The 27975-nt window shown below is 46.3% G+C and overlaps 1 protein-coding gene across 2 annotated transcripts in view; it reads left to right on the forward strand.

Moving 5' to 3' along the window:
• Positions 1-27975, forward strand: part of XRCC1 (X-ray repair cross complementing 1) — a 310744-nt gene that overhangs the window by 55736 nt on the left and 227033 nt on the right. For both annotated transcript variants that reach the window (XM_086929793.1, XM_086929794.1), the window contains exon 7: positions 20607-20722. In XM_086929793.1, coding sequence (XP_086785919.1) covers positions 20607-20722 — 116 coding nt within the window. The remainder of the gene's footprint in view (positions 1-20606; positions 20723-27975) is intronic.

The raw sequence follows: 27975 nt of genomic DNA on the forward strand, positions 1-27975 counted from the left end.
AAAGTATACCCCTCTACATCTTAAGGGCTAACAGTCTGGGGTCTTCACCTAAGTGCAGCAGCAAGACTACATAACAAGTCATAACAGCCCTGGACTATCCTTCAACTCTGTCCCAGCTTTAATCATGACAGTATAGGTTAAAAACAAAACTAAACCTCCTTGTTTGCACAGTTCCTGAGGGAGTTCCATGTAGGGCCACTGTTAATATCCGACTTGGAGATGGTACCAAGTCAAAGTGTGTGGTTGGGGGAGGGGATGAGTATCACAACTGAAAGCATGCTGGCAAGCTGTCCGGAGAGGGATTTGATGAGCATGTGAACAACTAGAGGTCATGACAGTTATTGTATATTGCAGGTGGCAATTCGATGAACTATCACAACTACAGTTATTGATTGTCGATTGAGTGGGGGCTCACAATGAGTCTGTTGCCAGCGAGGTTGATGCGATGAACTTCTTCAGTTTGCTAGACCTGGAATTCGGGAGTCATATTTTTCAAATGTATGTAAAGGGCTGTAGAGCAGCGCACAATGCTTACAGTGCCACTGTAATGTTGCCCACATCCCACCAATAGATGTTCTGAGTCAAATTCATGCTGTGTAATCTCTGGGTGAACCACTTCCATTCATGTAGAATCTTGAAGGAGTTCAAGCAAGATTGCTTTAACCTCTATTATGTCTTCAGTAGCATCAAGCAGACTTCCTCTAGATATTATTTTGAAAGATTTTTTGCCTGTGTTCCTTTAGATGCAGTTCCATGGGTTTGGAAGATAATTTAATTATTAGAGTATGTGTGGATTGAATGACCGAATGAATGTACATCTTTCCTAGATGATAGACATCAGATTGTAACACTGGGAAGTTGCGAATCGGGAGAAAAATGGTTGTCATCGGGGGTTCCCCATTGCTCATCCGTGAGCCCAACCCTCTTTAATCTTTACATGACACTACTTCTCTCTCTGATGGCCACCTTTGATGTTGAATCTACTGCATACGCTGATGAAACTCAGCTGATCCTCACTCTTGACAAAAATTCCACAGAGGTGGAAGAGAAGTTTCACCACTGTCTTACAGCAGTGATGGATTTGATGAAATTGAATCATCTGAAATGTAATAGCTCTAAAACGGAAATTATGGTGTTTGTAAAGTTCAATGTATTTAGGCCCAATCAGTGGTGGCCCTCAAATTCATGTGCTCCACCCACAACAGTAGATACAGTCAGAAATTTAGGAATACAATTCGATCCCACAATATCTTTCCACAAACAAGCACTTGCTATTGCCGCCATGTGTTTCCAAACTATAAAAACTCTCCGAAAATTCTTCGACCTACTCCCGGTGCCTGCTAGAAAGACAGTTGCAGCAGCCCTAATTTTATCTCACTTGGACTCCTGCAACAGTCTTTATGCAGGACCGAAAAAGACAGTTGTGAAAAGATTGCAGGTGGTCCAGAATGCTGCATTGAGACTAGTTCTCAAACTGCCTAGCGACTCCTCCTCAGCAGCAGCACTTAAAGCGCTTCACTGGTTACCGGTCCATAAGAGGATTCTTTTTAAAATCCTGACCATTACATACAAAGCCATAAGCGAAACCGGACCAGAATATCTACGATCCAGAATCAAGCCATACACCACCAAATGTACTCTGCGGTCTACTTCATAGAACCTGTTAACAGTACACAATTTCAAATTGAAAACCAGGGGTGGGAAGACTATGACAGTACTAGATACAAAAGCCTGGAACGGTCTACCCACTCAGCTGAGGCACATACAAACGGAACCTACTTTCAGGAAGGTCCTGAAAAAGTGGATTTTTGCTACCCCAGACCACCTGGCGCTATCTCTTATGTAAACGCTTCACTCAGTCATCCTCTCCTCTGTGAAAATCTCCTAGATGTCCTTTTCCGCTAAGCACCAAGATGCTCTTTGGTGTGAACGTCACACTATACCAAAAACTCTTTCATTCATTCGTATATGCATCTTTATAAATAGTTAAAAAATAAATATGATAAAGCAAATCTCAAGTGGTGAGTCATTACTAGCCCCGTCCTCAGTGCGAAGTCCATTCAAGGATATTTAACGTAGTTTGTCCTTAGGCTGCCGTAACCTTTCTCCATATAAGGTATCCGTGCCAAATTTGTGTCCATTTTTTCGAACATCCTGTGGATTCTAAAGGTACCCAGGGTTTGTTAATTCCCCAGGAGGGAACAGAGCAAATAAGCAAATTAGAGCGTCATTTTGATATTGGGGATATATGATGTTACAACGCATACCATTACAACTACCTACCATTACAACGCGACCATTACAACGCATACCATTACAACGCATAGCGCTTAGAGGTGCTGGATAGTGGTAAGTATAATTTACTATTCTAACTCCAGTCCCCGTGGACACTAGGGAAGGTGTTGGATAGTAAATTAAACTTATACCCTATCCTAGAGCGCCCCCCAGCGCAATGCGTTGTAATGGTATGCGTTGTAAAAGTTGCGTTGTAACGGTAGGTAGTTGTAAAAGTTGCGTTGTAACAGGTGTATACCGATATTGGCGGTGGGGGGGGATGAAAAAAGTGTCATTTTTTCCTACAAACTGCATCAAAGAAAGGTTTGTTGTGTTGACTATGGTGTCATTGGATTGGAGAGGGTTTACTGGGCAAAAGAAGGTGGCTGTGTCCTCCAGCAATTCCTGTTGAATTTCAAAGGAATTATCTGGAGTCAGGCTGAGGTAGAGCTAAGGTTGCATGCATCTTTGCAGCGGATCCCTGAATTGGTGTGCCTAAAACCCAAGCACAGTGCAAAGCCCAGGGTGAAAAAGAAGAGTTGTAGACTGAAACAGTGTCCCAACCATCTAAGAGGAATGGTATCAAGTCTGGAAAGTCGGCTTCTAAAAAGCCCCCAGCTCGGACCCCCTCTTCTCAGGGAGAAGTAGGCTAGCCCCAGAGGGAACTGAGCCGCAGAAACTTGGGACTTACACTGCAGCGCACCTAGAACCCGGGGGACCCTCTAGGGGGTACGACCTGCCCTACTCTTGAAAGCCTGAGAGAGCGAGCTGCTGCAGGGGAAAGGGAGAGGTCAGTGGCTCCCTCAGGACCTATTGGAAGGAAAGACTCCTGTACACTGAGACCATTGACCCCGAATCCGGTGCCACTAGGAGAGTGGTAGTGCCTCAGCAGTGCAGAGAGTGCTCTCATTGGCCTATGACATCCCCCTAGGTAGGCATCTTGGCCAGAGAAAGACTTGGTGTTGGCTAGCTAGGCAGTCACGTGGCCTAGAAGGTGAAGGAGTTTTGTAAGTCCTCTGTTACCTGCCAGCCAGTTGCAAAGCAGGTAATTACCTAAAGTTTTCTTTAATACCACTTCCAATGTTTGGGGTTCCCTTTGAAAGGATAGGGATTGACATTGTTGCCCCCCTGTACCCTCCAACAACACTAGAGAAAAGATTCTTATTGGTGGTGGTGGATTCTGCCACCAAGCACCCTGAAGCTATACCCCTTAGGATTGTCACTGCTCCTGCAGTTGCCAGAGCCCTCTTAATTATTTATACAAGGATGGGTTTCCCTAAGGAGTGGGTATCAGACAGAGTTAGTAACTTCATGTGTGGCTACTTAAATGAATGTAGTGTGACTTACACATGCACTATCCTATATCACTCACAAACCAATGGTTAAGTTAAGAGATTCAACAAAACCATGAAAGGTATGAGCATGGGACTCCCTGGAAAACTCAGGAGATGGGATGTCCGTTTGCCGTGCCTGCTTTTCGCTTACAGAGAAGTACCTAAGAAGGGAGTAGAGTTCAGTCCCCTTGAACTTCTGTTTGGGCATCCTGTAAGGGGACCACTGTGTCTAGTTAAGGAAGGCTGAGAGAGACCTTTCAAAGAGCCTAAACACAACATTGTGGACTATGTACTTTCCCTACGTTCAAGGATGGAAGAGGACATGGGTAAAGCATTAAAAAACCTTGAGGTCAGCTAAGAGCTCCAGAAACATTGGTATGACCAAAAGGCTGCACTGGTAGAGTTCCGACCAGGACAGAGGATCTAGATTTTGGAGCCTGTGGCATCTAGGGCCCTTCAGGACAAGTGGAGTGCAACCTACTCTATACTTGAAAGGAAAGGTGAGATCACATTTCTGGTAGACACTAGCAGGAGCCCTCACAGCATCATCTATGTTACCCGCCTAAAGCCTTTCTTTAACAAGGCTGATGTGTCTATGCTTGTGGTCACTGATTAGGATCAGGAAGCAGAGAGTGAAGCTCTCCCTGACCACCTCTCATACATCCCAAAAGATGGGTCTACAGTCGGAGCTGTTTCTCTGACTGTGAGCAAGTCCTGGAGCAGGATGCTGAGCTATACTCTCCAACCTCCGGCCAGACTACTAGGTGTACCCATGATGTGGACACTGGAGACAAAACACCTGTCAAAAGCAAAATCTAAAGACCGTCTGAAGTAGAGCATCAGAGCTGAAGTCAGCAAGATGCTGGAATTGGGAGTCATTGAACCCCTCTAGAGTCCACCCCAGTTGTTAGCCCCAAAACCTCATTCCAAGGATAGAAAACCACAGCTCTTTTGTGTGGTCTCTACGGAACTCCATGCAGTAACTAAGACGGGTGCACTCCCAGTTCCTATTAAGGATGAGCAAATTGACACGTTGGGAGCAGCCAAATTTCCCAGTCCAATGATTTTGCAGCAGGATACTGGCATATATGCCTGACCCGTGGAGCAAAAGTAAAGGCCAGGCTACCCTATTCTGGTGTGCACGCATACAAGTGTAGTTAGTTTTATTTATAGAGCACAAGCTTTACAAATAAGGTGTGCGCTAGTACACAAATTCAGCAAAAGAAAAATCCCCATTCTTGACCCCAGTTGGGCATTATCAGTTCACTTTTATGCCCTCTGGATTCAGGAATGCCCATGCCACCTTTCAGAGGTTATTGAATAAAGTCCTTGCAGGGTTGGAAACATTTAGTGCAGGATATCTGGACAATATTGTGGTGTATAGTTCTACTTGGCACAATCACCTGATTCACAGTGGGAAGATCCTGAAGGTTCTGCAAGCTGCAGGCCTCAATATCAAGGCAGGCAGGTGCCAGATAGGGGAAACAGCCTTTACCACGAATGGTGAACAACAAACAGCCTTTGCCACGAAGGCTGAACTACGCATTCCCTAGCATATGCGCAGTAGGGCTTTCAGACGGACAGTAGCAGGAAGAGATTGGTGTGAGGTAATTGGGACTTGGGGTAGGTCAGGATAGTTTAAAGGGCTGAGGGGGTTCGGGGAAAAGCTAATTCTGTCAAAGTACATTCTCACCAGAAAAATATTAATTTCAATATTCTAGATCAAATCAGTTTAATCAATGCTGACCATTATTTCTCTGAGATCACGGAGTCAGTAATCGAGTGACTTTAAAACTTAATTTGCTTTTTCAAAGAGTGCAAACTTAACTGAAGGCTTGCGGTTACGTTACTGCTGGGAGCTTCGTGTACATTTATATTTTCAAATGTATGCACGCATGCAGTTCAGGTGGGCATACAAATCCGCTGCAAATATATTCATCTTGCTGTTTAGATCAGCTGTCATGGCTGAAAACATCATCTTGAAGAAACGTAGCGGCAGATAAAAACTTGTTTGCCCTTTGGGAATCACATGCTCTGTACTTTGTTCTTTCGTCAATCCCTTTGGCCCTTGTTCTGGCTAAATCACACAACACAATGAAGATCCTCTGCTTTCTGATCAGTTGTTGGAGGTGGACAAGGGGTAGCCATTGATCTTCTAAGTGGATTGGCCTTGTTTGGTTGTCGTTGCTTTCTCAGACGACTCAGATTCTTGCTGTAAATTACTGGTTTCTGCTATCTTCTGGGAAAAAAAATCCAAGCTTTGTTCCATTTTATAGCACTTTTTGTTACAATGATAAAATCTTTGTTCCTCTTCACCCATCTGTTTAAAACTTTTGTGAATTTTGTCTTGCTGTATTTCTGCAGCATCTCAAACTATCTTCTGTCCAGCCACAGTTGGTTAGCTTATCTTTCAGATTAGTTTGGCATACAACACACTTTTCTTTGCTGAAGGAGTCCTCCGATTTTGTAGTTGGCAACACTGTCAGGAGGTAAAGTTCTCTTCCAGGGGATCCTCATCAATAGTCATAAGCATTAGAATAGAATATTCCCGCCCATGCGCGGGACCCCGGAAACAATATATTATATGTGCCCCACATATACATATACATATATATATAAATATATATATATAAAAATAAGCAATTGCAGCCAAATAAAACAGTAGAGCTGGAATATGCTGTGAAGAATTTCCACCATACATGTGTATTAGCATTAGAAACATGATAAACAACACAAATGCTTGTTTAGAAACTGTTTTAATGCTTAGAAAACAGCAGAAATTCTTATAAGACACTGTAAGCATATACAGCTCCCAGGCTGCATTGCAAATACCCAGTCTAAAAAGACTGAAAAGCTAACCCTGTGGCTGCATGTACCAAAACTGACGCTGTGCCTTTAAGGCACCTCTGCCCCTAGCTTCCCATCATGCCTCAGGGGTTACAGTTAGGTCAGTTGTTCTTTCCGGCTCCTTCAGGAAGGACCCTGGATACACAGCTCCACAGTTTTTTCTGCCTTTTTCAGTCAGAAAAGCTTCTAAAGAACATTTTTTTGATTTACTTTGACTTTTTACATCAGGGTCAAGTAAATAACTGCTTAGCAGTCGAATTTTTGTGAGGTTTTTCCTGTCAGGATGCCTTCATTATTCGATGATTGCCCTTCTTGTGGCCACAAGAAGGCAAAAACGGACTCTCATGAGGTCTGTATTTTATGCTTGCCAGAAGATCATGATCCAAAGGACTGTTCTCATTGTCAAAACCTGTCTGACAGAACTTTAAAAGACAGGGAGAGGAACAGGCTCTATGGTTTGGCCCAAAGATCCATGAGGGGAAGATCTACAGAGAGGAAGAGTTCAAAGAGACCCAGAACTCCCTCCAAAGGCAAGTCAGAGCGTCCATCGACCTCAGCGCCGGGCTCGGCGCTGAAAAAACAACATCTGATGGAAAAATCGAAAGATAAAGCTCCGTCGACGTCGGGACCGGCGTCGACGAGGAAATCGTCGTCGAAAAGAAAATCACCGACGACGAAGAAAGCTCCGCCGTCGTCAACTAGGCGACGATCGGCGTCGAGAGAAGCCACGAGATCTCCGTCGACGAGAAGATCGACGTCAAGACGTAAGTCAACTCCGCCGCCGTCAACCAGGCGACGGCCGGCGTCGAGAGACAGAATACACTCGCCGTCGTCCCAACGTCGACAGGCTTCGAAGAGTGTGACACCTCCGCCGAAGTCTCCACGGAGGCGCTCGGCGTCGAGGAGCAAGAGCCCCCTCGGACGATCGTCGTCGAGGAAGGGATCATCGTCGAAGACGTGTCGGCGCTCGGCGTCGAGGATGTCCGATCCTCCGCCGTCGCCACATGCCAGGTCGACATCAAGGGCTTCGTCGACGACAGGACGTCGAAGGCCATCTCCGTCGCCGACAGACCAACGTCGGCCGACGTCGAGACCTCCGTCGACGGCAGGGCAACGCCGTTCGACGTCGAGACCTCCGTCGACGGCAGGGCAACGCCGCTCGACGTCGAGACCTCCGTCGACGGCAGGGCAACGCCGTTCGACGTCGAGACCTCCGTCGAAGGCGGGACGACGCTGTTCGACGTCGAGGGAGAAGACACCGTCAGCGGCTCGACATCACAGGTCGACGTCGAGAGAACACGGGTCGTCATCGAGGCGTTCGACGTCGAAGATGATCACTCCGTCGACGCCGCAGAGGCGTCCAACGTCAAGGGAAAGACTTCTAAGACGTCCGCCAACACCGGTGAGACGAAAATCCCCTTCAGTGCCTTCGACTATTTTGGTGACCCAATCGGCTTCTCACCATTCCTCCTCAAGGGCCTCTAGCTCATCGAGGTCCAGTTCCAGGAGTAGAAGTCCGTTGCCCCAGCGAAAGATAACACTCTCGCCTAGATGGTATGCTCCTTTGCACACGTGGAAGGATTCTGGAGCGACGGAGAGGCTGCACAGATATGTAAGCCCACTCCACAGGTCACCTCTTCAGAGACTGGTAGAAGAGGCAGACAGACAGAGTCCTATCAGACACCAATCACGCTCTCGGGAGAGGAGAGCGGAAAGGTCGCATACCCCCAGGGTCTCCCGATCACCGCGGAGAGAGCATCCCAGATCTCAAACGCCGAGAAGGGAGAAACGAACTGAGAGGTCGAGATCTCCACGAAGGGAGCGTCGGAGAGAATCACGTTCTCCTCGAAGGGAAGACCGACCGAGAAGATCGCCAGTGAGGAAGGTAAAATCTCACCACAGGAGAAGGAGAACACCATCAACCTCCTCCTCATCCTCTTCAAGATCTTCTAAAAGGGATTACTCCCCAACGCTGGCAGACAGCCCTCACTCCAGAGCTTCCCCGCTTGACGACGTCAACACATACCTAGACGTTCTTCAAAGGGGCGCTCAAAAACTTCAAATAGAAATGGCTGTTCCAGAAGTGTCCACTACTGTAATTTTTGAGACCCTTCGGCACAAATCATATTCACGGCCTTTGCTCCCATTGGTTCCAGGGTTAATGGAACCAATCAAGGAGGTCTTCCTCACGCCAGCGGCAATCAGAGCGGTTCCGGCACGTATCCAGAAAAAGTATAGGCCGGCCGACTCGGACCCAATCTTTGTTAAAGGGGAGCCTGCGGCGGACTCTGTTATCGTAGCCTCAGCTAGGAAGAATCACGCAGTCGCACCCTCTTCTTCAGTTCCTCCTGACAAGGACAGCAAGACCCAAGATTCTTGGGGACGCAGAGTGTGCAGCACAGCAGCTTCATCACTGAAAGTCTCTAGTGCCTCAGCACTTCTCGGCAGATATGATAGAGCACTGTGGGACTCCATGGAACGATTCAAAGAAAAATTGCCCAAGGAGGACCAGAAGGACTTTGAGGAAACAGTGACGGAGGGCTGTTTGGTGGCAAACCAAATGATCAGTTCGTCCGCAGATAACGCACTCCTAGCAGGACATGCCTACTCGCATGGGGTTTGCGCAAGAAGATCTTCTTGGTTGCGGTTGACGGGTCTCAAACCAGATGCCCAGCAACGCATCCTCAATCTGCCCTTCTCAGGATCTTCACTCTTTGGGGAGCATGCCGATCAGGAAATGACCCGCATGAAAACAGAATTGGACACGGTGAAGGCGGTTGGTCTGGAAAAGAAGAAAGAGCCGTTCAAGCGACGCTTCAAGACCAACAAGAACCGGGGAGGCCAACAGAGGGTTCAAACCCCTCAATGGTCTCAGAACAAGCCACAAGGGAAGACACAATACAGGGGAGGAAAATCAGGCAGAGGCAGAGGCGGACATCATCAGTCCTCTGCCACGCCCAGAGGAGGCAAGGCCTGAGCAGTGGCTTCCTCTGGCGCCGTTACCCACTCCAGTGGGAGGAAGTGCTTCGCAACACCTGGAAGAGTGGGTCAGCATCACAAAAGATCAGTGGGTGCTGAATATACTGCGCAATGGATATGCGCTACGTTTCCGGAAGAGACCACAACCGATTCCTCCAAAAAAGACTCGCTCGTACCATCTAAACCTCCTCAAAAGGGAGGTGAGCGTCCTCTTGCAGAAAAACGCAATCGAAGAGGTACCCCCATCCCAAAGGGGGAGAGGAGTGTACTCAAGGTATTTTCTAGTCCCCAAAAGAGACCAAGAGGACAAGTTCAGACCGATTCTAGATCTTCGGTCCCTCAACAAAGTGGTGGTCAAAGAGAAGTTTCGCATGCTGGCACTTCATCAGATATGTCCTCATCTACAAAGTGGAGATTGGATGTGTTCGGTGGATTTACAGGACGCGTACTTCCACATTCCTATCACACCAGGTCATCGGAAGTACTTGAGGTTTCTGGTAGGGAACAAGCATTACCAGTACAAAGTACTTCCGTTCGGTCTGAAATCCGCACCAAGGGTGTTCACCAAGTGCATGGCAGTGGTAGCGGCATGTCTACACAAAAAAGGTCTGTTTGTGTACCCATATCTGGACGACTGGCTCCTGAAGAACCAGTCCCCTCATCAAGCCACCAAAGACTGTCGTCTGTGTCTTCAACAACTGCACAGGCTTGGGCTCCACGTGAACACAGAAAAGTCAGTCCTGCATCCCACGCAAACCATCCACTATCTGGGAGCGGTCCTAGACACAAATTTAGGAAGAGCGTTTCCTTCGCAGGAGAGACTATCTTCCATGGGGCAGAAATGCAGAAAGTTACTTCAGTCTCCTCGTCCAAAGGTGCGAGAAGTAGCGTCTCTACTGGGCTCCATGGCGTCCTGCATCTTCCTAATTCCAAACGCCAGGTTGAGGATGCATCCTCTTCAAGAGTCTGTGGAAGACCAGTGGGACCAAGCGACTGGAGATTGGGAGGATCGAATCATCCTATCTCAAGCAGCACTATCCTCAATACAGTGGTGGACTCGCCCTCGGAATGTCTTGCAAGGAGTCCCTTTTCAGCAGCCTCTTCCTTCGATGTCTGTGATAACGGACGCATCTCTGGAAGGTTGGGGTGCTCACATGGGTCGTCTTCAGATTCAGGGTCGCTGGTCGACCAACCTTCAAACTTACCATATCAACATGCTGGAACTTCGAGCAGTACATCTGGCGCTCAAAGCGTTCCTTCCAGCAATCACAACGGACAAGATCTTGGTTCAGACGGACAACACTACAACAATGTTCTATCTGAACAAGCAGGGAGGAACACGGTCTCGCCCTCTGTCTCAGGAGGCCCAAGCCATATGGCACTGGCTTCTGGCTCGGGGACTGTCGGTGGTGGCAGTACACCTTCCAGGCGAGCTAAACACAAAGGCGGACGCACTCAGCAGGCACTTCGAAGATCAGCCAGACTGGGTGCTAAACGACGAAGTAGTCGAAGAACTCTTCCGTTGCTGGGGCCATCCAGACATAGATTTATTCGCGGACGACGAAAACGCCAAATGCCACGCCTTCGCGTCCAGGTTCCACCGACCAGGGACACAAGGGAACGCTCTCCTGCTGGAGTGGTCAGGAATGTTCGCCTATGCGTTTCCTCCTCTGGCTCTGATTCCGAAGGTGGTGGCCAAGCTCATCAGATCGAGCATGGACATGATCCTAGTTGCTCCGGATTGGCCGCGACAATGGTGGTATCCAGACCTATTACATCTGTCGCTGTGTCCACACAGACGTCTGCCATGCAGACCAGACCTGTTGAGCAAAATGAACGGGAGGATCCTGCATCCCAACCTCCCGTCACTGAACCTGACTGCATGGCTCCTGAGGTCTTGCAATACGGACACTTAAATCTGCCTCCAGAATGTATGAATATTTTAAAAGAGGCAAAGAGGCCTTCCACTAGGGCATCTTATGCATTCAAGTGGAAGAGATTTTTCATTTGGTGTAGGGACCATGGCTTTGATCCCACCACAGGACAAGAAGAGGTAGTCCTCCCTTACCTCCTTTACCTAGCGACATCAGGGTTGAAATACGCTTCTATCAGGGTTCACCTATCTGCCATAGTAGCGTACAGAAAATCACCGACACAAACGTCGTTTTTTCAGGTCCCAGTGGTTAAGGATTTCCTTCAGGGATTGAAGAAGGTCTATCCCCCTGTGAGAAATCCTTCTCCTCCCTGGGAGTTGAACCTGGTTCTCTCCAGGCTGATGTCTGCACCGTTTGAACCTATACACAAGGCCTCCTTGCAGCATCTCACGTGGAAGGCGGCCTTCTTGGTGGCAATAACCTCTGCTCGCAGGGTTAGCGAGATTCAAGCACTCTGCACCAAGGAACCCTACACGGTGTTTCACCACAACAGAGTGGTAATGAGAGCTCACCCCTCTTTCCTCCCAAAAGTGGTATCGGATTTTCATATAAACCAAACGATTACCCTTCCTTCGTTCTTTCCTAACCCATCGACCCCAGCTGAGAGGTCGTTGCACTCGTTAGATCTTAAACGGGTGCTAAAGTTTTACCTAGAAAGAACAAAGGGCACCAGAAAGACAGACCAACTCTTTGTCAATTATGGGTCAATGAGGACCGGGTTTGCGGCAGCCAAGAGGTCCATCTCCAGATGGATTGTCTCATGTATCAAACTAGCATACCAGCTGGCTGGCAAACCTTTGTTACAATCACCCAAAGCTCATTCCACTAGAGGGAAGGCAGCCACAACAGCATTTTTACATGACATTCCCATGTCAGAAATTTGCAAGGCTGCGACATGGAAATCAGTCCATACCTTTACAAGGCATTATTGCCTAGAGTCTGATTCCAGAGCGGATTCTCAAGTAGGGCAAGCCTCCTTGAGAAACCTATTTGGGTAGTATAAGGCCTACTGTTTGGACCTACGAATGTGAATGTTACCTGTTGTTTCCTTTGCCCGCAGGGATGAGGTGAGGCTCGCTACTCTATTCTAATGCTTATGACTATTGATGAGGATCCCCTGGAAGAGAAGGATTAGTTACTTACCTGTAATCCTAGTTCTCTTCCAGGGGTATCCTCATCAAAGTCATAAGCAACCCTCCCGCCTCCCCGGGCAAAGGACTTTGTTTATGAAGTAGGAGATGTTTTAACCTGTTATTACCATGGTTTTGTTTTCAGTCTCCGAAAAGAACAACTGACCTAACTGTAACCCCTGAGGCATGATGGGAAGCTAGGGGCAGAGGTGCCTTAAAGGCACAGCGTCAGTTTTGGTACATGCAGCCACAGGGTTAGCTTTTCAGTCTTTTTAGACTGGGTATTTGCAATGCAGCCTGGGAGCTGTATATGCTTACAGTGTCTTATAAGAATTTCTGCTGTTTTCTAAGCATTAAAACAGTTTCTAAACAAGCATTTGTGTTGTTTATCATGTTTCTAATGCTAATACACATGTATGGTGGAAATTCTTCACAGCATATTCCAGCTCTACTGTTTTATTTGGCTGCAATTGCTTATTTTTATATATATATATTTATATATATATGTATATGTATATGTGGGGCACATATAATATATTGTTTCCGGGGTCCCGCGCATGGGCGGGAATATTCTATTCTAATGCTTATGACTTTGATGAGGATACCCCTGGAAGAGAACTAGGATTACAGGTAAGTAACTAATCCATACTCTGCGTCCATCTGCTTCGCTAATGTTAACTAATTTTAATAAACGGAAAACCAGAAACAAAAACCGTGATAAAAAAATAACCAATATGATGGCTAAAACACATCTTTATAGAGCTGCCATTTTTTAAAATTTCGTCGAGAAACATTTAGCCTGGATCAAGAATGTCTACCTAAGCTAAATTACTTCTCTAATGATACAAAAATTCCAATCAAAAATGAAAATCTCTTGACAACAATTTTTTTACCAAGTTATATCAAGGTTCCAGGAGTACTTCATGTGAAGTGAAATGTCAAAGGCTACTCTGATTGCTTCGTAACTGAGTAAGCTATCTGATCAGAGAGGTGAGTCAAGGGGCATTGTAGGGTCTCCACAATACAAGACCTATTTTGGTTTATTTCAAAAGCATTCAAGGACAATTCTGACCCATCCACTAGATGGCAGAGTAATGCAAAGTATGTGATTCGACTTGAACTGGAATGTCTGCTATGTTATTTCTGCTCTGTTCAGGTCATCCCTCTGTCCCATCTTTTTAGGGCTCGCCTTTCCTATTCCGCAGGAATAGGAAAAGCGCCCTAATGCAGCCAAACCATACTTCAGGCAAAGCAAGGGCTCTCCAGCGGATTTTCGGAAGTGCACGCCTTGTGGACGAGCATGCCCGAGCCTTCCCACTGCCAGCAGCATTTTTCCACGGCCGCCAGGCCACATCAAAGGTTTCCCCAGCACTGCCCCGCCCATCAATCACCCTCCCACGCCAGCAGCTCTTCCCGCTCCGCCCCCTGCTCTCCGCCCCCTGCTGCATCAAAGGCTTTTTTAGGTGTACAACTGTGCGCTAGAGACTCGTGAATGGCAGCTTGCCATCTGGGGGAATTAATCCTATCCCTCCTCTCCTGGTCTTCCCTGGCAGCCCTCGCCCCTCCCCTCCTCCCCCCCCCCCCCCCAGCACCCACCGGCCCAGGCGCCTTATTTCTCAGAGCCCCGATCACCATGCTGCCGTCCGCTCATACACTTCCAGCAGCTCCGGGCTCTCACCCTCTCCTTCCCAATATCCTCCTTCCCACTCTCTCCCGGCCACCTCCCTCTCGCCTCTCTTCCTCACCTCCTCCCCCATATCTGACTAGCTTCCCCGTACTAACGTTTTCTCCTCAGTCACCTCTCACCCTAGTTCCCTCCCTTCGTCTCCTCTTCAGTCTTCCTCACACATACAGAGACCCCTTTCCCAGACCCATGATAAACCTCAGGCAGCAGCGCCTCCTCCTTGTTATTTTTTATTTACATCTTAAATAATTAAATAATGCGGTCAAGCATCTAGTCCTGTGCGGCTTGTTTTAAATTTCTCACACTCTGTTTGTGATCTCCCTCCTCCCTCTCTTCCCCCCCCCCGCACTTTCCTCCTACTATTTATCCCCTAGGACGAATGTTATCTCCATCTCTGACGGTTCCAGAGACTCTCGAGCAGACTGTAACATCTGGGCCAAGCAGGCAGTATTCCTCCCTCTGGAAACTGAGCCCCTTCTCCGAGCCGCAGGCCTGACCCTTCACAACCCCCCCCCCACACACACAACCCCACACACACACACATACACAACCCCACACACACACACAACCCCCCCACACACACACAACCCCCCCACACACACACAACCCCCCCACACACACACAACCCCACACACATACAGACAACCCCCCCACACACACAACCCCCACACACACAACCCCACACACACACACAACCCCACACACACACACAACCCCACACACACAACCCCACACACACAACCCCACACACACAACCCCACACACACAACCCCACAACCACACACACACAACCCCACAACCACACACACACAACCCCACAACCACACACACACAACCACACAACCACACACACACAACCACACACACACAACCCCACACACACAACCACAAACACACACACACACACACACACAACCACAAACACACACAACCACACACACACACAACCCCCCCCCCCACACACAACCCCCCCCACACACACAACCCCCCCCCCACACACACCCACAACCACACACACAACCACACACACGTACCCACAACCACACACACGTACCCACACACACCCACGAAACCACACAAACACCACACGCACACAACCCCACATACACAACCCCCCACCCACAAACCCACACACACACAACCCCACACACACAGCCGCACACACAGACAACCACACACCAGAATAGCAAAACAAAACATAGCATAGCAGAGCAAAACATAGTATAGCATACCAAAACACAACAAAACATAGCATAACAAAACACAACACAACAAAACATAGCATAGCATAACAAAACATAGCATATCATCAGATAGCATAGCATAACAAAGCATAGCATCACAAAACATAGCATAGCATAACAAAGCAAAGCATAACAAAACATAGTATAGCATAACAAAACACAACAAAACCTAGCATAGCATACCAAAACATAGCATAGCCTAACAAAACATAGCATAAAATAACATAGCATAGCATAACAAACAAAACATAGCATAACAAAACAAAATCTAGCATAACAAAGCATAGCTTAACAAAACACAACAAAACATAGCATAACAAAGCATAGCTTAACAAAACACAACAAAACAGGGCATAACAAAATATAGCATAGATTAACATAGCATAGCAAAACACAACAAAACAGCATAGCTTAAAAAACACAACAAAACATAGCACAACAAAACATAGCACCACAAAACAAAGCATAGCATAACAAAGCACAACAACACATCGCAAAACAAAACCTAGCATAACAAAACAAAGCCTAGCATGGCATATCATAACAAAACACAACAAAACATAGCACAGGATAGCATAACAAAACATAGCATAGCATAACAAAACATAGCATTACAAAACACAACAAAACCTAGCATAACAAAACATAGCATAGATTAACAAAGCATAGCATAGCAAAACACAACAAAACAGCATAGCTTTAGAAACGCAACAAAACATAGCACAACAAAACATAGCACAACAAAACATAGCACAACAAAACATAGCACAACAAAACATAGCCCAACAAAACATAGCCCAACAAAACATAGCCCAACAAAACAAAGCCCAACAAAACAAAGCACAACAAAACAAAGCACAACAAAACAAAGCACAACAAAACAAAGCACAACAAAACAAAGCACAACAAAACAAAGCACAACAAAACAAAGCACAACAAAACAAAGCACAACAAAACAAAACCTAGCATAACAAAACAAAGCATAGCATGGCATATCATAACAAAACCTAGCATAACAAAACATAACAAAACACATCGAAACATAGCATAACAAAACATAGAATAGCAAAACAAAGCATAGCAAAACAAAGCACAGCATAACAAAACAAAGACAAAACCTAGCATAGCACAACAAAACATAGCATAACACAACATAGCATGGCATAACAAAACATAGCATAACACAACATAGCATGGCATAACAAAACATAGCATAACACAACATAGCATGGCATAACACAACATAGCATGGCATAACAAAACAAAGACAAAACCTAGCATAGCACAACAAAACCTAGCATAACACAACATAGCATGGCATAACAAAACAAAGCATGGCATACCATAACAAAACACAACAAAATATAGCATAACATCTAGTGCACTCTCTATCACCATCACTCCTATCTATCTATCTATCTATCTATCTATCTATCTATCTGTCTGTCTGTCTGTCTGTCTGTCTGTCTGTCTGTCTGTCTATCACCCTCACTCTATCTATCTGTCTATCTATCGCCCTCACGCTATCTATCTGGCTATCTATCTATCGCCCTCCCTCTATCTATTGCCCTCCCTCTATCTATCGCCCTCCCTCTATCTATCACCCTCACTCTATCTATCGCCCTCACTCTATCTATCGCCCTCACTCTATCTATTTGGCTATCTATCTATCACCATCACTCTATCTGTCTATCTATCGCCATCACTCTATCTATCTATCGCCCTCCCTCTATCTATTGCCCTCCCTCTATCTATCGCCCTCCCTCTATCTATCGCCCTCCCTCTATCTATCGCCCTCCCTCTATCTATCTATCGCCCTCCCTCTATCTATCGCCCTCCCTCCCTCTATCTATCGCCCTCCCTCCCTCTATCTATCGCCCTCCCTCTATCTATCGCCCTCCCTCCCTCTATCTATCGCCCTCCCTCCCTCTATCTATCGCCCTCCCTCCCTCTATCTACCGCCCTCCCTCACTCTATCTATCGCCCTCCCTCACTCTATCTATCGCCCTCCCTTACTCTATCGCCCTCCCTCCCTTACTCTATCGCCCTCCCTTACTCTATCGCCCTCCCTCACTCTATCGCCCTCCCTCTATCTATCGCCCTCCCTCTATCTACCGCCCTCCCTCACTCTATCTATCGCCCTCCCTCACTCTATCTATCGCCCTCCCTTACTCTATCGCCCTCCCTCCCTTACTCTATCGCCCTCCCTCCCTTACTCTATCGCCCTCCCTCCCTTACTCTATCGCCCTCCCTTACTCTATCGCCCTCCCTTACTCTATCGCCCTCCCTCACTCTATCGCCCTCCCTCTATCTATCGCCCTCCCTCTATCTATCGCCCTCCCTCTATCTATCGCCCTCCCTCTATCTATCGCCCTCCCTCTATCTATCGCCCTCCCTCTATCTATCGCCCTCCCTCTATCTATCTATCGCCCTCCCTCTATCTATCTATCGCCCTCCCTCTATCTATCGCCCTCCCTCTATCTATGTATCGCCCTCCCTCTATCTATGTATCGCCCTCCCTCTATCTATGTATCGCCCTCCCTCTATCTATGTATCGCCCTCCCTCTATCTATCTTTCGCCCTCCCTCTATCTATCTATCGCCCTCCCTCTATCTATCGCCCTCCCTCTATCTATCTATCGCCCTCCCTCTATCTATCTATCGCCCTCCCTCTATCTATCGCCCTCCCTCTATCTATCGCCCTCCCTCTATCTATCTATCGCCCTCCCTCTATCTATCTATCGCCCTCCCTCTATCTATCTATCGCCCTCCCTCCCTCTATCGCCCTCCCTCCCTCTATCGCCCTCCCTCCCTCTATCGCCCTCCCTCCCTCTATCGCCCTCCCTCCCTCTATCGCCCTCCCTCCCTCTATCGCCCTCCCTCCCTCTATCGCCCTCCCTCCCTCTATCGCCCTCCCTCCCTCTATCGCCCTCTTTCCCTCTATCGCCCTCCCTCCCTCTATCGCCCTCCCTCTATCTATCTATCGCCCTCCCTCTATCTATCTATCGCCCTCCCTCTATCTATCTATCGCCCTCCCTCTATCTATCTATCGCCCTCCCTCTATCTATCTATCGCCCTCCCTCCCTCTATCGCCCTCCCTCCCTCTATCGCCCTCCCTCCCTCTATCGCCCTCCCTCCCTCTATCGCCCTCCCTCCCTCTATCGCCCTCCCTCCCTCTATCGCCCTCCCTCCCTCTATCGCCCTCTTTCCCTCTATCGCCCTCCCTCTATCTATCGCCCTCCCTCTATCTACCTATCGCCCTCCCTCTATCTACCTATCGCCCTCCCTCTATCTACCTATCGCCCTCCCTCTATCTATCTATCGCCCTCCCTCCCTCTATCGCCCTCCCTCTATCTATCGCCCTCCCTCTATCTATCTATCGCCCTCCCTCTATCTATCTATCGCCCTCCCTCCCTCTATCGCCCTCCCTCTATCGCCCTCCCTCTATCTATCTATCGCCCTCCCTCTATCTACCTATCGCCCTCCCTCTATCTACCTATCGCCCTCCCTCTATCTACCTATCGCCCTCCCTCTATCTACCTATCGCCCTCCCTCTATCTACCTATCGCCCTCCCTCTATCTACCTATCGCCCTCCCTCTATCTACCTATCGCCCTCCCTCTATCTATCTATCGCCCTCCCTCTATCTATCTATCGCCCTCCCTCCCTCTATCTATCTATCGCCCTCCCTCCCTCTATCGCCCTCCCTCCCTCTATCGCCCTCCCTCCCTCTATCGCCCTCCCTCCCTCTATCGCCCTCCCTCCCTCTATCGCCCTCTTTCCCTCTATCGCCCTCTTTCCCTCTATCGCCCTCCCTCTATCTACCTATCGCCCTCCCTCTATCTATCTATCGCCCTCCCTCCCTCTGTCTATCGCCCTCCCTCTATCTATCGCCCTCCCTCTATCTATCGCCCTCCCTCTATCTATCGCCCTCCCTCTATCTATCGCCCTCCCTCTATCTACCTATCGCCCTCCCTCTATCTATCGCCCTCCCTCTATCTATCTATCGCCCTCCCTCCCTCTATCGCCCTCCCTCTATCTATCGCCCTCCCTCTATCTATCTATCGCCCTCCCTCCCTCTGTCTATCGCCCTCCCTCTGTCTATCGCCCTCCCTCTATCTATCGCCCTCCCTCTATCTATCGCCCTCCCTCTATCTATCGCCCTCCCTCTATCTATCGCCCTCCCTCTATCTATCGCCCTCCCTCTATCTATCGCCCTCCCTCTATCTATCGCCCTCCCTCTATCGCCCTCCCTCCCTCTATCGCCCTCCCTCTATCTATCTATCGCCCTCTATCTATCGCCCCCCTCTGTCTATCTATCGCATCACCACAGCATCACTCAGCGCTACCACAGCATTACTGAACACCACAGCATCACTTAACGCCACCACAGCATCAATCTGTGCAACCATTCAACAACAACAACTGGTTCAAATATGTTCTCTCAATGTTTCAAGCTTTTTTACAAATAACACAATTTTTTTTCTGTTCCTGGATTTTCGTCACAATAAAATACACTGAACATAATCTTCACAAAAGTTATTTACAAAAATGTAAGCTATTGCCACTATAAATGACAATAACTTTTATTTAAGTATTCATTCTTAAAAAATAAAATAAAAGCCATTGTTATTTGTAATGCCAATACATCTAAGTCACGTAAATACAACATATATTGCATTACAAATGCAAAAGTTACAACTATTGGCATTGTAAATGACAAAGCTATTAATTTCTCTGTTTTCAAAACCAACACATAAATAAAAGATTTGTCATTTACAATACCAATAGCTCAAACTTTCCTAATGCGAGACCTATTGCATTGCAAATGCTTGTTTAGCTCGCATATTAGCGTCTCCCAAGAACTAGAATCTGGGTGGAGGTTTTCGATCAATCAATCAGCATTTGTATAGCGCAGTACTGTCACCCTTAGAAGTATCTGGGCGCTGTGGGAGCAACATCTCCTTCGAAGATCCAGATCTTTAGTTTAGTTCTGGAGTATGCCAGGGAGGGTGCTGTTTGGACGGAGGTTTTGAGTATTATGCCCAAGCACGTGTTATCCTTTAAACTCATAGATGTTTATCTGTTTGATGATATGCAGACTCACCATCTGATCCTAGAGTGCCTTGTTATCCTGTAGGACGAAAACACAGGCACTCACCTATTTAATCTCTTCTCCTAGCCTCCCAGAGTGAGCAGTCCTCGCCGACATACGCTGCAGCTGCTCTCCATTCTGACATCTCGGGGGAACCCAGTGCCCCACTGGCTACCAAACCTAATAGTGGCAGTTCTGCCAAGGTAAGTGTTCACTTGTACTTTCTGGACATTCACTGACTTTTCCTTCTCAGAGAGTATTAATCGATATAGCATATACTATTTCTATTTGCTGATGCATTTTTAAGTACTTCCTTTATCACAGAAGTGTGGAATTTTATAAACTAAGTACTTGTCGTAGGGACGAGAAACCGAATTTACAAAAGTGTGCTAGCAGTGCTTTTTCTATGCCTCCTTCTGTAAACCTATAAATGCCTGAAAGTGAAAAATCTACACGCATGCTAGGATATATACACCTGTGGGTGCCCTTTTGTAACTCTCTTTAACAATCCAGCCCCTAATTTATCTCATGTTTCTCATAAAGTGCCTATAGTTGTTTTGCATTGATTTTCCACTGTTAATTTTGTTTCTGCAAAGTATTAAGAGGCATTAATTCAGAGAAATTATACCTGTGGGTGCCCTTTTGTAGGATTGGTGTCATTACAACGCAGGCTATTACAACGCCTGCTGTTACAACGCGGTTTTTACATTGCATACCACTACAACGCATAGTGCGTTTAAGCACTGGATAGTGATTTATTTAATTTACTATTCCAACTCCAGTCCCCGTGGATAGTAGGGAAGGTGTTGGATTGTAAATTAAATATATTCCCTATCCTAGAGCGCCCCCCAGCGCAATGCGTTGTAATGGTTGCGTTGTAATGGTAGTGCGTTGTAATAAATGCGTTGTAAGTGATGTTTCCCCCTTTTGTAACTCTCTTTAAGAATCCGGCCCCTAATTTTTCTCATGTTTCTCATAAAGTGCCTATAGTTGTTTTGCATTGATTTTCCACTGTTAATTTTGTTTCTGCAAAGTATTAAGAGGCATTAATTCAGAGAAATTATACAGTTTCATAGTAGTTTAGCAAAACATTTTTTAAAGTTTACATTTGTTTGCGCACATTTTGTTTTCAAAGCAGTTACCTATCTTACTTAAATCATTAATCATGTATTTGTATATAATAAGGGAGCATTCTGAAAGTATAATATGTTGCCTGGAATTGTTACATTTTGCAAACATTTGTCTACATTTTTGTATTGGAAGCACCCCTGTCCTTAATGCAAGCTCACTTACAGCTTTGCTTTAGAGTCCGCGCTAGCCCGCACTTATAGGAAAGGATTGGCATTAATGAGTTGAGCTACTTACACACATGGATACAAACTCATTTTAGCGGCAGACAGTCTACTGTCACAGCTACATAGTACTGGCAGCCAACGTTTGTGTAGTAGAGGGGCTGGGAACGCTTGTCCAGTCGACAATATGAAAACTGGTACATCAAACTGCATCTCATAGGTGTTCGGTGATAAGAATTACTCTTTGCCTGATAATTTTATCTGTTTGATCATTTTTATGGTCTGACTTGATTGCACAGCTGTCACTAGACAGTACTGTGAGCATCACCAAGAGTTGGGCTTTGATCACATTTTGTGAGCCAGAAGTTCAAGTTTTGATTGGGCAAAATTGTGCTTCCCCTAAAAAAGTACTTGCCCCTCTTGCAGCTGTGATCATTTTGTTTATTTACCCAGCTGCCGGAGCTTGAACTTTCAGGGGCATACATATATTGTATTGTATTATAATTGCATTAATATAGCGCTTACTAATAAAGCGCTTTTTCGGAGAGTAGCACGCTACTCCGGAACCCATAAAAGGATTAGTGTTGAGTTAGTATACTGAAATATGAAAGTAATTTGAGTGGTGAATAGGTTAGTCAGTTATTTGGATTCAGAAGGATAGAAGATTGAAAAATGTTTGCATTTATATAGCGCTTGTTACCCCTGACGGGGTGTTCAAGCACATGTGACATTTGTTTTTTTTCCCTGGCAACATCTATAGGAGGAACCCTCATTGATTTCAAGTCTGGCGTTACAGTGCAGCTGTCATCTGACCTTTTAACCTACACCACTATTATTCTGCAGTTCTGTGCTTCCACACAAATACAAATCCATTCCCATGGTATTTACTTTACCATACAATATTTCTTCAAAGACAGACCTTTTGGCACTGCCAATGCTTGTTAGTGTTATTTCTTCCTCTGATATCCTTCATTTGTCGGTCCTGTACTTTACTTTATTGCTACATGTGTTTTAGAGTTTGAAAGTGTGTTTGTGTTCTCCATACGCTAATAGATTAGGATCATTCAACCTGGTGATGTTCGCGTACCGCCCATATGTAATGTCAGGACTTTCAGTTTCCTGCTTTTCCATTGGGTTCATTACATTTTATTTTGTTGTAAAGCTGGTACCGCAACAACCATGTTGGGTTATTTACCTATTTTACTTTTGATGAATCTCAACTTCGTTGCCATACTCTCAGTTCGAATCGGTCGCTTGCTATTATTTTATTAAATTAGGTTGGTGAATTATTTTGAACTTTTCAGCAACTTTTGATTCTCCTCACCCAACCGAGTTTGAGATTCAATTCTGCAGGAGTGTTCCTACCCAATACTGCTCCATGTTCTACGTTTTATATGTTATACAATTTTCCCTTGTAAGGTCTAGTTAGACCTGACCCTCTTACCTAGATGCGGGGACCTTGGAGTAGCAGTGGTACTACCACAGAATCACTGTGTGTTATTTTCAGGTTTCGCAAATCTGTGCTTTTGGGATTGCGGTTTTACTTCTGATTCTCACTTCTGTCGGGATTTATAAAGCGTTGGTGACTCCTTCATGAGTTGCTTTACCAAAATATTCGCTTACATTGTAAGTACTTCTTTGTCATGTTCAGGAAGCTTCAGGGCACACTGGGAATATCAGCCCTTATCAGGCTAACGTCCTAAATGATCTTGAAGTGCACAGCACACAAAGCTGCACCCCCTCCACCCATCCCCCCTGGACCTGAGTCAAGCTACTTCTGTGGGAGCTCGGTTGCTTCTCATCCCTCCTGCAGGCCGTGATGCAGCCTCAACTCTGTCTCTGGTGCAAGTACCGCCGCATTCCCACAGTGGGATTATGTAGCATCAAAGCTGAGCGTTCTGTGGCATTACCCTTCCACTATTTGATTTCTCATATATGGAGATACAAACGTTATCCAAATATTATTCAAAATACAGAGGTTTTGTAGAAGGAAAAGTAGCCCCATTTAGCAGCGCCTGCTGGGAAGGTTATTCTAACAATCGCTGCTATTGTCCTGCACGGAGGCACAAGAACATCCTGTATTATCACTGTCACTTCTACCTCCCAGAGTAAAACAGGGAATACATAAAAACACAAGGGGGTGGGGAAACGCTTGGGCATGCTTCTGTTCATACTGGGCTCTCTGAGCACCTCCTTCCCTTATGCAAGAGCCATGCAGGACAGTATCTTACTTTACACACATACCATGGTCCTGCATTTCTAGCCTGGGACACTTTAGTAATCAAGACATTAGAACACATCTCTTCAGAATCCACGCAAACCTTAGAAAGTGCCTTCCTTCAGTGTCTTCCCTGCAGTCGTCTGAGGCTGGCAGCTCAGCACTGCTTAATAGTGGAGAAGTGTGGCTCAGGGGTTAGAGGCGGCAGACCCGGAATCTGAGATCGGTCCTGGACCAGGGTTCAATTCCCCGCCCCGGCGGGTCTTGGGCTAAAAATTCCATGGACTCGATAATTCTCGTCCCGGTGCCTCCTCGACTCACGGGTTCACACTCTGCGACTCTGGGCAATAGCTTGCTTAATCTCCACAACGGCCCCTCGCGGCGGGATGCCTGACTTTCACCCTGTGGACACCCTGTCGGGGCTTCTCACAGGGGAATACCAGGACGGGTTCCCTAGGCAAGCGCCAGGATGCCCTTTGTGGTGACAGGTTGCGCTATATAAGTATACCTACATTTACATTTACATTTACATTTACATTTAATCGGATGTTTGCAGGAGCTGGTGCTCACAAGGCTGTGACATGGCAGCCCCTCTGATGCGGAGGGCTATGCATTCACCTGTGCATGGCTCGCTCCGCAACAATGGCTGCATGGGGACTGCAAGTGACTTTAAAGCACTTGACATTCTCGGCACCACTATTTAGCATGGTGAATTCATGTTGGAACAAGTGTCAGTAATTTTTGTGATTCTGATCCATGCTTTCACCGGTGCTAGGATTTGGACCAGTGGAATAGTGAGCTGTACGGTATAAGGTACAGCTATCTGAGGCATCTCCAAGCTCCAATGATTCCACCGAAGGACCTCTGGAAGGCCAAGAAATACTAACTGTTATGGTATCGAATCCCTCCTAACAGCACCCTTGCAGGATATCTTGGCAATCCTGATCCCCCATCTACCCATGCCTGCTAAATTATTCCTTACAAGCCTGAACACAGAGCTATGGAGCTCGAGAGAAGCAGTCTGGAATATAGTCATTTGTGTAAAAGGAATAGTGGTTATTCTCTGCCATGCCATTCTCTGGCTGAAATAAATTGGACAAATGCCACACAAAGAAAACTACTTGAGTGCATAAACCTTTTAACACACAAGTATTCTGTTTCCATGGAATTTACTAACTGAATCACACTATTGTAGTGCATGCAAATTGACCTTAGGGATATACTTTCTAAGAGTCCTAAACTGGATCCCAAGACTTCCAATATTGAGATCTGGCGGTATTTAAACCACAGATCGAATTTAGTTTGGTGCAAAATCACCTTTTATATTTGTATTTACAATGTACTTCTTTTGATTGAGAAACTACTAAAATCAACGTTTCCATCACACTCACTTAGGTGAATTACTTCCATTTATTCTGGGCACATGACTATCTCAGAACTCTGCAACACAACCAACAGTGCAATAACAGGAATGTCCAACTCGGTGTTTCTCTGTTAGAAATGAAAATGACTTTATTCTCCAGTAAGGCACAATATTACACAAATCACAATAATATGCCAGATAAATGTCTGAGTGCAGTGTGCTTCAAGGTAAATGAGCCCTATGCACTCTACCCTCCTCTCCTTCTCTGATAGTCCAGGCCCCCAGGGCATATTTACTATTCGAGGCACTATAGGTCTGTTAACATATTGTCTCTTAATGGCTTTGTTTGGTTAAATAGTCTCACACCTACTCCTCTATACGACTGTGGACTGCAGTAGGCCTTATGATTGCAGTATGGCTCCTCGGAGTTGTGCTGGGCTGCCGTCTGACCACGCGACAGAACCAGACCAGGTGTGTGCAGGTGTTACATCCAATGAAGACAATTAGAAGGGAAATTGAAGACTAAGGTTTATTCTTGTTAAGTACAGCACTCCGATCCAAACAGAGTGTTTCTTCTATCAGCTCCAGCCTTCAACTGACCAGCAGGAGCCCAACATTCTATTACTGCTAAGCAACCAAAACATAGTTGAAAGATGCATAAGGTTGAAAGATGCATTAGACATACGTTTCTATCTAAAGTCTAAACACTATAAATTAAACAAAATAATAGGATATAACAGCAGGCCACACAGCATAGTCCTAGAGACAGCGGTCAGCGTGGCTGGCTTCATCTTCTTCTAGGCTCTGGCAGTGCTGGCAGCAGATTGGCGACACACTAAAGTATACATAAAAGTGATGGATGGAATGCTTGAATTAATCTCAGCAACTGCTAATCACTCTTGCTGCATACAGACATCTTTATTTTGCATATCATGCCACCTCAGTTTAGACCCAGCCATATGCAAATCAGTCTTCTCTCTGCTTGAATGGGAACAGTCCAGCCTGACCTGGCAGTCCAGGTCTTTCCTGAACCCAAGCCCTTTTTTGTCAAGTTTGGGCTCATCAACCAGGTACAGCTTGGTTCCAGTGTCACTGTATGCAGGGGACCCACATCTCAGAAGACCCAGTTCTTCCCCTCTGTTGAGTCACAATCACATTTTATCTGGGACCTCCCGGTGATGTAGCAATCTTGCGGTTTCCATTTTCTCTAATCTGGTGGTGACTTAAACGCTTTCGTTTGGGCCCAGTGGCCCAGCCCTGTTAGACGGGTAGGTCTCTAGCTCCACAATAGCCAGGCAGTGCTTCAGCACAGAGTGGTTGGCAACAGCAGCTTCGTACTTCAGAGCTCTGTAGTTCGTTTTGCACACATCGAATAAGTGCCAGGCTAGCCACTGCTTGGTGGGGTACTTCAGATTGCCAGATTCTTCTCGGGCAGCAGGGACCGCTCCGGCACTGGGTAGATAATGCACCAGTTACGCCAACCTCAATTTCAGCCAGACAGCGGGTACTACAGGGTAAAATTGTTCCTGGCTTCAGTCAGGAATACAGATTGGGCAAACTTAGCATATGCCACGGCTGTGATGACAGTTGGCACTGCTTTTATATGCTTCGGAAGTGCTGCGGTTCCTCTGAGTAATTCAGGGACTGGCTCTGACATTGGAGCACACCAGTTACAAAAGTTGTGAGCCTCCGGTGGACCACAGCACTAAGGGCAATCAGTTCTGTTACACTAACTTCCAGGGCAAGGCAAACCGTTTTTCCTCCAGACCACACTTCCGGTCCTATCCCCTTACGCGAGAAGCTGCCTGTCAGGCTGACTTCAGCTCTGGTTGTGCAATAGTCCTCTGGGTACTCTGTGGAGCACTCCCTCCCCGATCAGAGAGAACACAAGGCACAAGAAACACAGCAGCAGACCAAGGTCAAGCACATTTGTTCTAGTGATTTTAGTAATATAGTGGTGCAACTGCTCCAAACATCCGCTGCCAAAGGAATGCCTAAGAATGAAAGTGTCCACAAAAAAGGGAAGGTGCACTCCAAACAAAGTCGGTATAGTTGATTAGAAAATTCTTCTTTTATCCATATTCTTTTTTTCTTAAAAAAGGCCCAGCCAACGCGTTTCATTCGCCTAGTGCCATGGGAACTTCATCAGGGCTGCAACAATCATAGAATACACAAAGATAAATATACATAACAACAAATACATAAATAGCACATGTACACAACATAAAATTATATAATAATAAACTGTCAAGATAATATATACAATATGTCACGAACCACTACAAAGTCACAACATAATGTATATAAATTACTAACAGACACACCTATAGAGCCAAAGAATAAGCACACTAATACAATTCTACACAACACAAGCAATTATAAAACATTTGTATATTTTTTTTAAAGTATGAAAAATCTTTTCGGCGTAGACAGCCTTGTGCCATTGCTCATAAACCACATTATTTTCTCTGTACCAGTCTGATATACCATTTAATGTGGACACTGATCAGAGAGAACTTGGAACTAGAACAAGTGGGCCACCAGCTCCCTTATACAGGATTGACAGGCTGGGGATGCAGATTC

This window comes from Lissotriton vulgaris, chromosome 7, assembly GCF_964263255.1.
Source record: "Lissotriton vulgaris chromosome 7, aLisVul1.2, whole genome shotgun sequence".
NCBI lineage: Eukaryota > Metazoa > Chordata > Amphibia > Caudata > Salamandridae > Lissotriton > Lissotriton vulgaris.